The sequence below is a fragment of the Manacus vitellinus genome, unplaced genomic scaffold, assembly GCF_001715985.3.
Source record: "Manacus vitellinus isolate BGI_N305 unplaced genomic scaffold, ASM171598v3 scaffold_18_pilon, whole genome shotgun sequence".
Taxonomy (NCBI): Eukaryota; Metazoa; Chordata; class Aves; order Passeriformes; family Pipridae; genus Manacus; species Manacus vitellinus.
Genome location: NW_021939324.1, coordinates 5,279,251 through 5,292,007, shown reverse-complemented (window position 1 = coordinate 5,292,007; position 12,757 = coordinate 5,279,251). Strand labels below are relative to the sequence as shown.

The 12,757-nt window shown below is 35.1% G+C and overlaps 1 protein-coding gene across 1 annotated transcript in view; it reads right to left on the bottom strand.

Moving 5' to 3' along the window:
* The window catches only part of PTPRD (protein tyrosine phosphatase receptor type D), a 339,897-nt gene that overhangs the window by 107,330 nt on the left and 219,810 nt on the right, over positions 1 to 12,757 (bottom strand). Inside the window, exons 12-17 of the mRNA XM_025894895.2 lie at positions 11,716 to 11,849; positions 10,304 to 10,448; positions 6,632 to 6,937; positions 5,406 to 5,599; positions 3,449 to 3,475; positions 1,286 to 1,403 (exon numbers count right to left, since the gene is read on the bottom strand). Coding sequence (XP_025750680.1) covers positions 1,286 to 1,403; positions 3,449 to 3,475; positions 5,406 to 5,599; positions 6,632 to 6,937; positions 10,304 to 10,448; positions 11,716 to 11,849 — 924 coding nt within the window. The remainder of the gene's footprint in view (positions 1 to 1,285; positions 1,404 to 3,448; positions 3,476 to 5,405; positions 5,600 to 6,631; positions 6,938 to 10,303; positions 10,449 to 11,715; positions 11,850 to 12,757) is intronic.

Sequence of the window (12,757 nt, the reverse complement as noted above, 5' to 3'; positions counted from 1 at the left end):
CCTATGTTTAGGTCTAGAAATTAATCAAATTATAATTTATATAATTGTGTTTATTTAAATTGGGAACCAAACCTAAAAAAGAATAATGTGCCTTTTTCTTAAATCAAGTTCAAATGCAAGTAAGAGGTATATATCCTTTTTTTTACCCAGACTATGAAAATCCAGGAAAGATAAGAAATTAGAGGGTAAGTTTCAGCATTAGCCAAGAGCAATGACTACAAGGTATTCTAAAATTTGAAATGAAACTATATTATATATCTAGCCATCAGGACTGAGATTTTTCCAAGGAAGCTAATGAGACAAAGATATCCATGTTTTTCATATTAACACAAGACATGTTCTACATTCAGTGATGGTTTTAAAAATTGAGTCAGTCACTATAAATACAAATACATATGCCTTTTGGACTTTATATATTAGCATAAACATAGCATAAACAATTAGCATAACTGTTATTAAGAGAGCTTGTAACAGAGCTACATGTGATTGTTATGGAATATCCTTAATGGTTGCACTACAAACACCCTAAAATGAATATTACCTACATACCTAAAATCTTCATACCTACAGACTGGAACAATTGTAGGTGTGGTGGCATCAATTGGTTAAGCGGTGCCACAGCGAAGCATTTAACTTTAAGTTAAAAAAAAATAACATTGTTCCTCATCTGAAAGCAATTTAGTTCATCCCAGTGCTAACTGCTGAACTGATTATGCAGTCAGATATCCACCATCTAGTACCACTTGTGATCTAATGCAGACTAAACACAGTGGCACGGTGTATTTTGCCTCAGTTTGTGCCTTAAATTACCCATCAATCAATATGGGTTTTGGGGTTTTACAGGATCAACCTTCATTTTGTTTTCCAGTTCTCTGCTTCATAATCACATTCTTCTGAGATAAGTTGTGACTGTCAAGGAGTTAGGTTCTTTCAGTGTTTTCACTGACAGTCAGCAGCATTGCTGCTCTCATGAAGAGCAGGAAAGCCCCTCAGAAATTTTTCAAATATCCTTCTCAGCTCTGACTTTCTATTTTTTCCTCTCCAAGAAGACACCAATCATAATGGAAGAGTTACTAAAAACTATAAAGTGGCCCATCTTGAACTGAGAGGGATAAAGGGGGTTCTGTTTTTATCTAAATAAATAAAGGGCCAAATCTTGAAACAGAAAATGCTATGTCCTGAAAACACTTCTCACACAACAGGAGACTTCCAAATAATAGGAGCAAAACACTAGCAGAAAAAGTCAAAAGATTCACTTAGAGATTAATGTGTATATAAATATTACCTGCACCAGTAGTAGATATGAGTTTGGGCTTGCTGCGTGCTCCATCACCTTTCGTTGTATAGGCTGTCACAGTGAAAGAGTATGTAGTTTCAGGCTGAAGCCCAGAAATTATCATTTCCTAAGATGAAACAGAACAAGAAAAATGAATTAAAAACCGATTATTTGCCAAGAGAGTATGGAATCCTTCAGAACCCCCCTTTATACTACACATAGCATGTATATATTTGAGCTACTGGCAGTGATAGCAAGCATTTGCTGTTCTGTGTGAAATGCTTCATAATGCAAAACGTGTCACTCACTTAAGCAATAAAAGACAGCACACATTCAAATAGTATGCCTCAGGTAGTTTAAAGAAAAAGGCCAAAGGCTGAGTGGTGTGAACAGTGAATAAAGTCTTCTGAAATATATTGCATAAGCAATACTACTGACATTGTGAAATGCATGCATATGTAGATATGAGAAACTCAGTTTCACTTAGTCATTCACAGGATATCACTGATATAGTTCTAAAATGCCTAGTTAAAAAAGTGTTGCATTTATATCCACACACTGTCAGTAATGATGGTTTAGCTGAACAAGGAAACCTCATTATTTTCATTGCACCCCGTGTCACTGGTTGGACTATGCCTCTAAATTTCTCAAAGGACTTCAGAAACAACTCCCCCTTCAGCTCTAAAGGAACTATCTAGAACAGCATTAAAAATCTGGTCAGAGGATACATCTGATGGCCCTCAAACAAACAGCAGCTACAATAGAAGTAGCTCTTCTGCAAGTACAAATGAACACCAACAAGATCGAACTGCAAGTATCACAGCAAAGGGGGATCCTTTTCACATGTGTGCACACACGTACATATATGCACACAGAAGATGGTGAAGGGTGAACCAACAGGAATGCACTAAACTTATGTCATGCTATAAGGGCAATAAGAGGGCTAAGTCTTGACATGCATTATACAAAAAAATTTTATATGCAAATATAAAGGGACAGTATTTGAAGATAGCTGACTGGTTTTAAGTTCCCAGCTTCTAGCCTGTAAGCACTGGACTATTCCTTTGCATTTCCAGATGCCTGAATGAATTTACACTAAATTTCAATATTGCCAGAGAGATGGTGTATTTGTGCACCGAGAATAAATGGCAAATGTGCAATCACACACCCCTCAGATGCAATAGCTATGAAAAGTTAATACAAAAATTATGGGTTAGACTATTCCTAGTATATGAATTTCTCAAGACAGTGGGTATGAGCTTACTAAACATGTGATTGGAATTCAACATTGTATTTGCAATCAGTTATTAGCAATATAGAATAAACAAGGTAATGATTAGAATGAATGGGCAAAGTAGCTCCAACAAAAAATTACTACCAAAAAATCCCCTCCTTAGACTCTATCTCAGAATTGAATTGACCCTTAAGACCAAAATCAGTAAGACGGACTTCACATCTTTCATAAGGAAATTGCACCTGATATTAACAGAATTAAACTAAAAGGCATAAAACCCCCCAAAACCACAAAACCAAAGCAGTGAGGAAGATGTTAGCCTCACCTAAAACAATCAGTTCTTCATGGTGTAAGAGATATGACTGCATGTTTAAAAGTGTGACTTGGATCCAGCAAACCTTATTACTCAGGCATAAACAGTGCATGGTATGTGGCTTTTCTGATAGCACACATTTATTTTAACCAAAAGAAAGCACAACTGACTTCAAATTTCAGTTACCCAAAAAAACCAACCTTAAACTGAATACAGAAAAATACAAGAATTGGTATGCAACTCTGAACCACTTTTGTTTTATTTTTCTAACACCTTACAAACAAGAAATTGTGAGGCAAACTTAGTGACAGCCATCAAAAAGATGAAAACACAAACCAGTGCTGTACATTTTGGCATCATGCTAAACCTCAAAATAAGCAAGCAACAGTAACCCTCTCTCCCTGGGAAAAAAAAAAATAAACCAAAAAAGTGTCCTAAAAGAAAACCTTTGAAGTTAGGAGCATGCGTTTGTGCAATGACAAAAAAACCCAAACCAAAACCAAACACAAAAAAATACCCCAAAAAAGCCCAAAAAATTAGAACAATGCTACAAGCAAACAAGCAATAAAAAGAAAATCCCAAACCAAACCCACAATGTTTTTCTGCCCAGTCAAAAACTACTTACATGTTCAGTAGTATCATCATATTCCCACTGATTTAGAGTAAAGGAAGTTGAAGGGAAAAACAAAAGAAATAAGGAGATTTGTAGCCTGGTTGAGATAAAGTTTTCTTCTTAATAGTAAAATAAATATCAAAGATGTTTCAAAAAATTGTTTACAGTTTGAATTAATTGTGTAGAATTATGAAATCAGGCTGGACATTTTTAATTCTGTTTCTGCTTTCCCTAAAAATCAGCTACTTGTCTTTCCTTGACAAATGAAAGAAGTAACGAATCCTCTTGTACCACATAGTATTATTTTATAACAGTTTGTATTAAAAGTTACCAAGGTAGAATTACAGGTTACCTTGGATTAGTTAACCAAGTTACCAGGCTATATGTTTCAGTTTACTAAATTAATGCAACTCATTATTTAAATTACTAGTAGGATTTTTTAAGTCCTGAAACCTAATCACACTGATACTTTAACCTCAGGGTCTTCACGCCTGCACAAGCCCTGATGACATGCATCACAGAAGTATGACAGGCAAGAAGGAGTGTTAGGAAGAGAAGGTAGTTGACTATCCAGCATGGAACAATGGCAAACAGGCAGGTCAAAGTTAAACTTCACAAAAGAAGAAATAAAACTTTTGCCTTTACAATATTTGGGCTCAAATATCTCATCTAGTCTCCAGTTACTAACTTACTAGTGTTTAAAACTGTTTAAACTCAGAGAGGATGAAAGTAAAAATTTGTGCAAGGAGGGGGAGAACCAAAGCACACTAACACTAGCATGGCCTTTTTCATCGCCTCTCCCTCTTCCCTTTCCCTTCCCACTTCCTGAACCACTTTCATCTTTCTCTCCACTGAATTTAAGCTGCAAGAACACTGTGTTTTGCAAAATAATTAAATAAGTACTGGCAGGTAAAACTGCAACAAAGATGTCCAGACACAGAGACAGTATTTTGAGAATAGGGTCATCAGTAAAATGCAGGTGTAGGAGATCTATTCAAAAAAAGTCTCTGCAGAACTGAAATTTAGAACTAAGACTGGGAGAAAAAAAAAAGCAAAACCCCCATATATTTACTCACATAAAATACTTAGGAAGCAGATTTAACTCTTTAATTTAGGTTGATAATTTCATTTCCAGGCAATCCAGTCATAAACCATGGGTTAGGAGTGAGAGGTGTGTACTTGATAACAGTTTCAACGTAGGATGACTCGTCCAGTACCAGAAGCTTTGGGAATCTTAAGTTTTACAGAACACTTGCATCACTTAGTAAAATCCTAGTTTGAGAAGCTTTTTAAACTTGATGTTTTCATCACCTCATAATCTCATAATCTCATAATTTCTAAAACACGGAAAATTTTGCAATATAAATAACCGCATGCCTGTTTCAACTAAGCTCCTAATTTTATTACAGTTATGATATGAATAAAAAAAAGTATAAATACCTCAGTGGTTTTATACAGTTGCATTAAGAAAATTCATTTCTTGTGAAATGTGTGGTGAGGTGCATACAAGCTAATCACAGAAACACTGTAATAATGGGCTAACACAGGCTTCTAATGATTTTAGGCTCTCTACTGAAACAGTGCAATAGCAGATGGGAGGAACAGGCCGTGCACAATTTGCTACACTGAATGTGACCTGGGTCAGACTACCCTGATGCTTTAAAACTTCAGAGAATAGGTATAGGGTGTCCATCAGTCTCTAGGTTTAGGGGGACTAGAAGAATGACACATCTTAGCATTTAGGTGTAGACCAATAGAGAAGAAGGTGTCTAGATTTGGCCCAAGAACCTTTAAATGTTAGTGTTCTAAAAAACTTTTTAAAAATAGAGACAAAAAATGTTAGCAGGTAGGCTGATAAACAGAAAGGAAAAAAACACACACAAACAACAAAAGGCAGTTCTGGATATCTCTCTGGTACATTAAATGTCTTCACTGTGACCTAGAAAAGAACACAAAGGGCTCGAATTACCTGCGCATCAGCCAGCATGATGTCCTTCAGCATGGGTTGACCCTTTGGCTCTCCATTTTCCATCCTTACGTAGTGGACCTGGTATCCTCGGATCTGACCATGCTGCTTATTGGGCACGGGCGAGCGCCATGACACTTTAACAGCAGTAGAGTTGACAGCCTCTACCTCGACTTTGCGAGGAGGACCACTAGGAACTGGAACAACATCATTGGACAGAAGAGAATTACAGGCACCTCTCCCACCCATGGCTTTTTCTTTTTCTTAAAAAAGGGCAGACTCACTATGTTTTCTTTGAAGAATACAAATTATTCAACAAATGAAACTGCTCAACCAATCTGCTCTACCTTTCAGTGAAAAGATCAAAAAACATGACTGATGCAAAAAATGGAAGAAAAAGGAGTATTAGAGAAATAGAAAAACATGTAAAAATGTACAAAAGCCAAGGAAGATGCTTTGAGATTCAAAGCATTATAGTACAAAGAGATATTTTAATCATTGAAATAATAATACTACAATAACAGCAACAAAACCACGAAAGATTTCAAAAAAAGTTTCTCTTGTTTTTGTTCGCCAAGTTCTATGTTTTGTTTTGTTTTGATTTTTTTTCCTCAGTAGTATAAAAAGGAGGTTGATAACAAGGCTGTCTTCTGTCACTTTCAAGAATGGAAGAAAAGAAAATGTGAGGAGCATCAGTTTTCCAGATCAAAAAACAAAACTAAAAAAAAGAAAAAAATCCAACAAAAAAAAAAAAGAAAAAAACAACCCTCCCCAAAAAGCAAATCAAAAAGCACAATATGGAAGAAGAAAGCAGTTAAAAAAAACCTAACAAAAAAGCAAAAAAAACAAAACCTGAAAAAAAGTTTATAGACGTAAGTGTTTAAAAATAACAGTGATGGTAAAATCAAGGAAAAGGCAGAAAGTTTTTTTTCTGAGAATTATTTTCATGTTCAAGGAGGAGCAAGAAGGATATGTATGTGCAAAAAGGAGCAGCAAATTCATGTCACTCACAAAAACAGTGCTTTCTGATAAAAAATTACAAAAATATCAAATATAAAAATGGTGTAGAAAGGACAAGTCTTTGATTACAAAGCTCAAAGGGTGATAATATCTGATTATATTTGGTAAAAAGAGAGGAGCAGAAAAAAATTACTGTTTAGCCTACACAAAAGACAGCAGATCGACAGAGAGTCATAGAGGTGCAAACTGATGTAGTGGAGGCAACATACCATCTTCATCTGTCCGAATCAATACTGCTAAGCTCTCTGGGCCAGGTCCAACATCAGTGTGAGCAGTCACAGATATCCGGTACTCAGTCCATTTTTCCAGCTGTTCCAAAAGATATTGGGTACTGTCCGAGGAAATTCCCAAAATTTCATGGGGCTTGACATCTTCTCCATCAATCCCAATGTACTTGATGGAGTATTCAGTGATAATGCCGTTCTGCTTTTCCACCGGTGGAGGTTTCCAACTTACCAAAATGCTAGTGGAGCTGGGGCTTGTGCAACTAATGTCTTGAGGAGGAGCTGATGGCTCTAATTTCAGTAGTGGGTTAAAGGAGGATTTGAGTGGAAGGATAGGAGTGATTGAAAAAAATGAACAAAAGAAAAAATAAAAATAAATAAAGGACACCCAAATGAAAATAATAAAGAAACAAAAGAAAAAGTAGAAACTTAAAAAAGCAAAACATCAGATAATCAGATGCACCTTGGCTTATTAACATGAGGAAACTGAAAATGAAGAGACCAACTAAATGGTGAAAAAGGGTGTGGGGGAAATATATGAAAATGAAGCCTCAAAATAATATTACCTACCTGTAATTAAAATTCTTCTTGAAATAAACAAAAATGTAACACTTTTATGACTACTGATCTATCCTTATAATCACTGCAATTAGTGCAAGCTATAATATTTTAAATGACAAGTGACATGTATTTACTTACAAATTTGGACATATCCCCTTCAAGTGGCTTTACTTTCCTTGAGAAAAAAAATCTCTTTTAACAGAACTCCCAAAAACTTGCAGTAATTGCTAGAAATTGCTCCACAGATTGCCATTTTTGCAGCCTTTCCACTCTCCTAAACAAATTATTTTTTTTTTAAATAATAGAGTCTGCCTGACACAAGTCAACCATAAATTACATTTAAATAGAAAGCATTTAATGAAACATTTATTGCACCCAACATAATAGGAGCATGCAGTCCATAGAAGATGAAGAAAGTTTTAGTCAAAGATTTACCTACCAGGAAAAAGTGACAGGCTTGTTGATTCTGACTGTAACTTGTACTTACCCTAGATCAGCTGTCAGTTTTATTTTTTTAACTCCTCTTGGAGACACCTTTGCTAGCAAAGAGTTAATCCTACCAGTAATGTAAGTTACTTCTACAGAAAAAAAAAATCTACCCCAAACAATGCATCAAGAAAGCAAGTATAGCAGTATTCATTTTACAAAGAGAGTTTACAAGATCAGCACATCAGAATGGTGAGAGTTTCTGACTTTGTTTCATCTCTTGTCACCAGCACCAACCTTCCGGAGCAGAAGTGCTCACCTTTACTGCCTTTTTTTTGAAGGAATATGTAAGCATATTTACCATTTCCAAGCTCCAGGACATTTAAGCATGTATGTTATTTCACTGCTTTCAGTGAGGCAAATCAAGTACTGAAAGTTAGGTATGCATTTATGGGCTTCAATGTACTTTGACTTAGCAAAATCTATGCTCGCTAACAAATCATTCAAAGCACCAAAAAAAATGAGCCATAGCCCAAAGTCACTCGCAGAAGTAGCAGATGCAGATTCCTTTCCTATTTCTGCCTTCTCTCTTATAAGGAAAACATAAATTTTATTGTGTTAGACCTTTATTTACCCCTGTCTCCCCCCTCCCTCCAATTTTCTTCCCCATTTTTAAGGGAAAAAATAAACAAATGGATATTTATATTTATATTAGGCACATGAAACAAAATTAAAACAACAGACAAGGTCTAGGACCTGCTGTGACCTCCTGTATTTACACATGTAGCTTTCAGTTCCCTACAGCTCTTTCCACAGGGATCAATGGCTTTTTACTCAGTATGGTACACTGCTCTTCTGAAGGGAAAGTATGAGGGAATGTACCAGTATTTCAACTACCTAGAGGAGGTGGATAGGGGAACAGATTTATCACATTTAGGATTGTTTTTATATACACTAATTCAGTAATCAAGTACTCAAAACATGCAAATCCCCTTCTACCATTATCTTGTGCAGGAAGTAAAATACTTGTAAAATGCCCCTTAAGGGTCTGACAAAAAAGAAATAAATCCCTGCAGCATCTTCCTCTGATACCAAGATGAAAGGCAATAGCATATTCTGGTGAATATTGCTAATAAACTCATAGAAGTTTATTAATTTTTAATTCATTATACTCTTAAAATGCAAATATATGGTACTTATGTAAGAAAGGATAATTTGAAGGCTACTTGTGTAACTAGTTTTATTAATGTATATACTTTTTTTAAATAAACTTTTTTTGCAAACAAAAGGTTGTAATATTTTCAGCAAATAACTTGGGTCTGACCACTGAAATCAACTGGATCTCCCTACTATCTGAAGACAGAAGGCTGAGAAAAATATAATGTGTTCCTATATTCAAGAAAGGAAAACTGGCAATATCCTTATACATGGAACATGCAAGCCTTGGCTTCTAGATGTTTACTCTGTATGCACAGTCTAAGCAATCTTCGCTCAATATAAGAGAATGAGCATTCTAAATAGTTGAAATGACTCCCAGAATAAATAAATACCTTTTCTTAATCAAATTATTGATTCTGGATTATTAAAATGAAAAGGTGCCTTGCCACTATCTCTAAAACCAGTCCTGTTATATAGCTGTCTTTTATGCTTGTTCCAAATGCTTTAGAAGTGCTTCAGAAACACATTTAGCTTTGGTTAAAGCGTGTAGCACTGTGTCTCCAGTCACACTAACTGCTATTAATAAATAACGCTACCAAGGAATGATTGTGTAATCACATCTGCCATGATTGCAAATTAAAAAGACTCATGCCAATTGAGAAATTGAATTTTCTGTTCTGAATAATATTACTTTAAAAACAGGCTGTTTAATTTAAAACAAATACAAATAGAATTGCTCTAAGTTTTAAAATGACACATTATAATGCAAACTGTCAGAAAAGATTAATCTATCAGGTAAAAGTAACACTTATGGACATCATTGCTAAATATCTGATTGTTTTAGTTAAGTCTTAATTTAAATATTTTAAGGTGTATATATAAATCTCTGACAAATTTCTACCTCTCATTTGCAGGCAAATGTGATGAGTTTCATGACACTGTTTCCACAAGCACCAGTGAGAAAACTACTTTTCTACTGGTGTAAAATGACTGAACACTGTAAAAAGACCAGATTAAGAAAATCTAACAAAATTGGGATTATTAGATACTACAGAAGAGTTGTTAAGAAATTTTTGGTACAGTCTCAAATGTTCAACATGACCCACTCTACAGATTTTTGTACTTCAGGGAGATGCTGCAGAAACAACCCAGTATTACAGGAAATACACAGACGGGTGGAATTTTATGGGTGAAGGACTGTTATTAATGCGCACCTATTGCATGATACAACATTTTACCTTATTAGAATATAAAATAAAATGTGATTATGAAAGCATTATATTGCCTCCTTAGACACTGGTTTACAGAGGTCGTTTTTTGAAACTATGTAAAAGTCACTCATACTAATTTGATCACAATACACCTCAAAAATATACATTTTAAACATTCTTTTGCTTTATTAAGCAGCATGAATGCTGTATTTTGCCTTTATTGATGCCTCTCTGGACTAATGAGATTAATCTCTTCAAGAAATACAACACGAGAATAAAGTTTGCAAGGAAAGACACCTACTTGACTGCATGGTTCTCGCTGAGATTTCTGCTGTTGAAGCACCCAGGCCTTGAGGAGAACGTGCAGCTAGACGGAATAAGTACAGGCTGTTTGGTCTTAAACCTTGCAGACGATAAGATGTAGTAGGTTCGGTAGAAACCCGTTGCTAAAGGTAAGCATAAGAGGATGTCTTGATTAGTATTCAGAGACTCTGAATTCTATATGTTGCCTATACAGGAAATGCTTTCATACTCTGATAACCCCATTGAGGAAAAACTTAAGTTCAGGAAAATAAATCAGAACCAAACTAAACCAAACCAAAAATTAATACATTAATTTGACAAACACATAAAAGGAACAGTATTTTTTAAAGTCAACAGTTTAAAAGGTGGAACTCAGAGACAGAAACACCACTTGACTGTTTGAGGAACAAATAGCTGCGTACAAAGCATAAGAGGCTTTTCAGGCAATACCACATGAACAAAACCTCTTTTACAACAGTGAACTACAGAATTTTATAGTGTAAGTAATCTTGAGTTTAACCATGTAGTTAGATTTTTTCTTCAAATCATTAAGAAGCAAAACTGGCCAAAGGGTAACTTATTATAAGAGGCCTGCATCCTATTTGGAGATGAAAGTATGGTTCTGGCCCCCTTCCACTAAATAAGCTTATGTATTCACAGCGTATGTGTGAAGCTGTCATAAATGTAAGCTCAGCTGAAGCATTAGCAATGAGCAGATGATGCAGAAGAAACCAATAAGACTGACATTCTCCTGCTGCCTTCTGACACTCCTGGCTTCTTTATTTTGTCTGGGACACCTGGTAATATCACGTTTTTCCTATTGGAAAATTACTCTGAAGTTTATAGTACAAACACAACAAAGGCCCTCAAACTGAAAATTATTTATGAAATAATGGTACAGAATAAGTCCATAGCAGGTTTTCATCTGTATTAAAAAACCCCATGTTTTATTCCCAATTATTATTGAAAGATTGAAAAGGCTTGATAATTCTCTTACCTGACGGCATAGAAAAACAAAAATTACCTAAGGCTGAAAATAGACTGCAACATCCAAGTACAAGTCAAAAAAAAGCTTAAAGGTCCATAACATGCCCCCATACACTTTTGCTTCCAAGCCTGTGTAGAGGAACAGGCTTGGAGACATAATCAATGTCTGAAACTGGATGGAACTTCTGTGAAGGACTCATTGCTGTCTACAGCGAAATTCCACTGGCTGGTAACCATCAACAGTATTTTCAGCTGTTTACACACTTTCAATCTGTCCCTAGACTAACTCTTGGGTTTAACAAAGTCTTAAGCATCAAGGCATTTGTACTAAAGAAACTTACTAATACATGAAATTTAAACCATTGCAACATTTCATGTCTGACTCACTGAAGATTATTTAAAAGATGTACAATTGCCACTTACCTCCTCCCCATGTTCTCCATCTTTGTAAACCAGTTCATAGCTGGAAATGGTATCAGAGCGTGGAGGTGTCCAGGAAAGCAATATGCTCGTTTCAGACTCAGGTTCTGCTTTGAAGTTCAGTGGTTGACCAGGTACTAAAGAAAAAGTTGAGTAGTGTTGCCTGTTATTTATTTGGTTAGTTTAACACTTTTGAACCTTTTAAACTACTATCTGAATATTTCACACAATATTACTTTATTTAACTTACTAAACTTAAACAAATTGATTTACGGTACTATGATGTAAATTAATCTGAGTATAGAAAAAGAATACTGATACATTTAATTCATACGTTAAAAAATTATCAATGGTTTCAAATAAATGTTTCATAGTATAAATAATGCACACAAAACTGAAAAGCAATTGAAGAGATGCCTGGTAATAAATACAAGTGATCTAACAACCTACACGTGAAAATGCAAATGTATACATCTATATATTTGTATGTGTATGGGGAAAAGCTAGTAGAACATATGGAATAGTCTAGAATAAAGTGTTAAAACCATTACATTCATTTCCAAATATGAAAGTTACTTGCTCAGCTAATAAAAAAAAAAGACAGTAAACACATCCTGCTCTTTGAGTCACCTACATACTGAATGCTTGTGTAATCTGAAGAAGGTATAACCTACTGAAGAGATCTTCAGTTAAGTTCTCATTAGTGACATATTTCTACACTTTAAAGACTGGTACTTTTACCCATGTAATGGAATTTCTAGTGACAACACACTCTAATTGCAAGAAGTAAAAATACAATTTTGATTGCACTAGACAAGAACGTTCTCTGTTGTTGTATCTTGGGTAACGGTCACAGAAATTATCCAGACCAAATGTTACCTTCATTTACGTCTTCAAATCTAAAGCAAATAATAAGGTTGACTGGGAAAAGACAATAAAATATACCTCTATCATTGGATTGTATAAAATAGTTTTGGCACCCAAGTTCTAAAACATTACTTTCAGTTAATAGTGCTCTTGATAAGGTACAAAACAGTTTTCCACA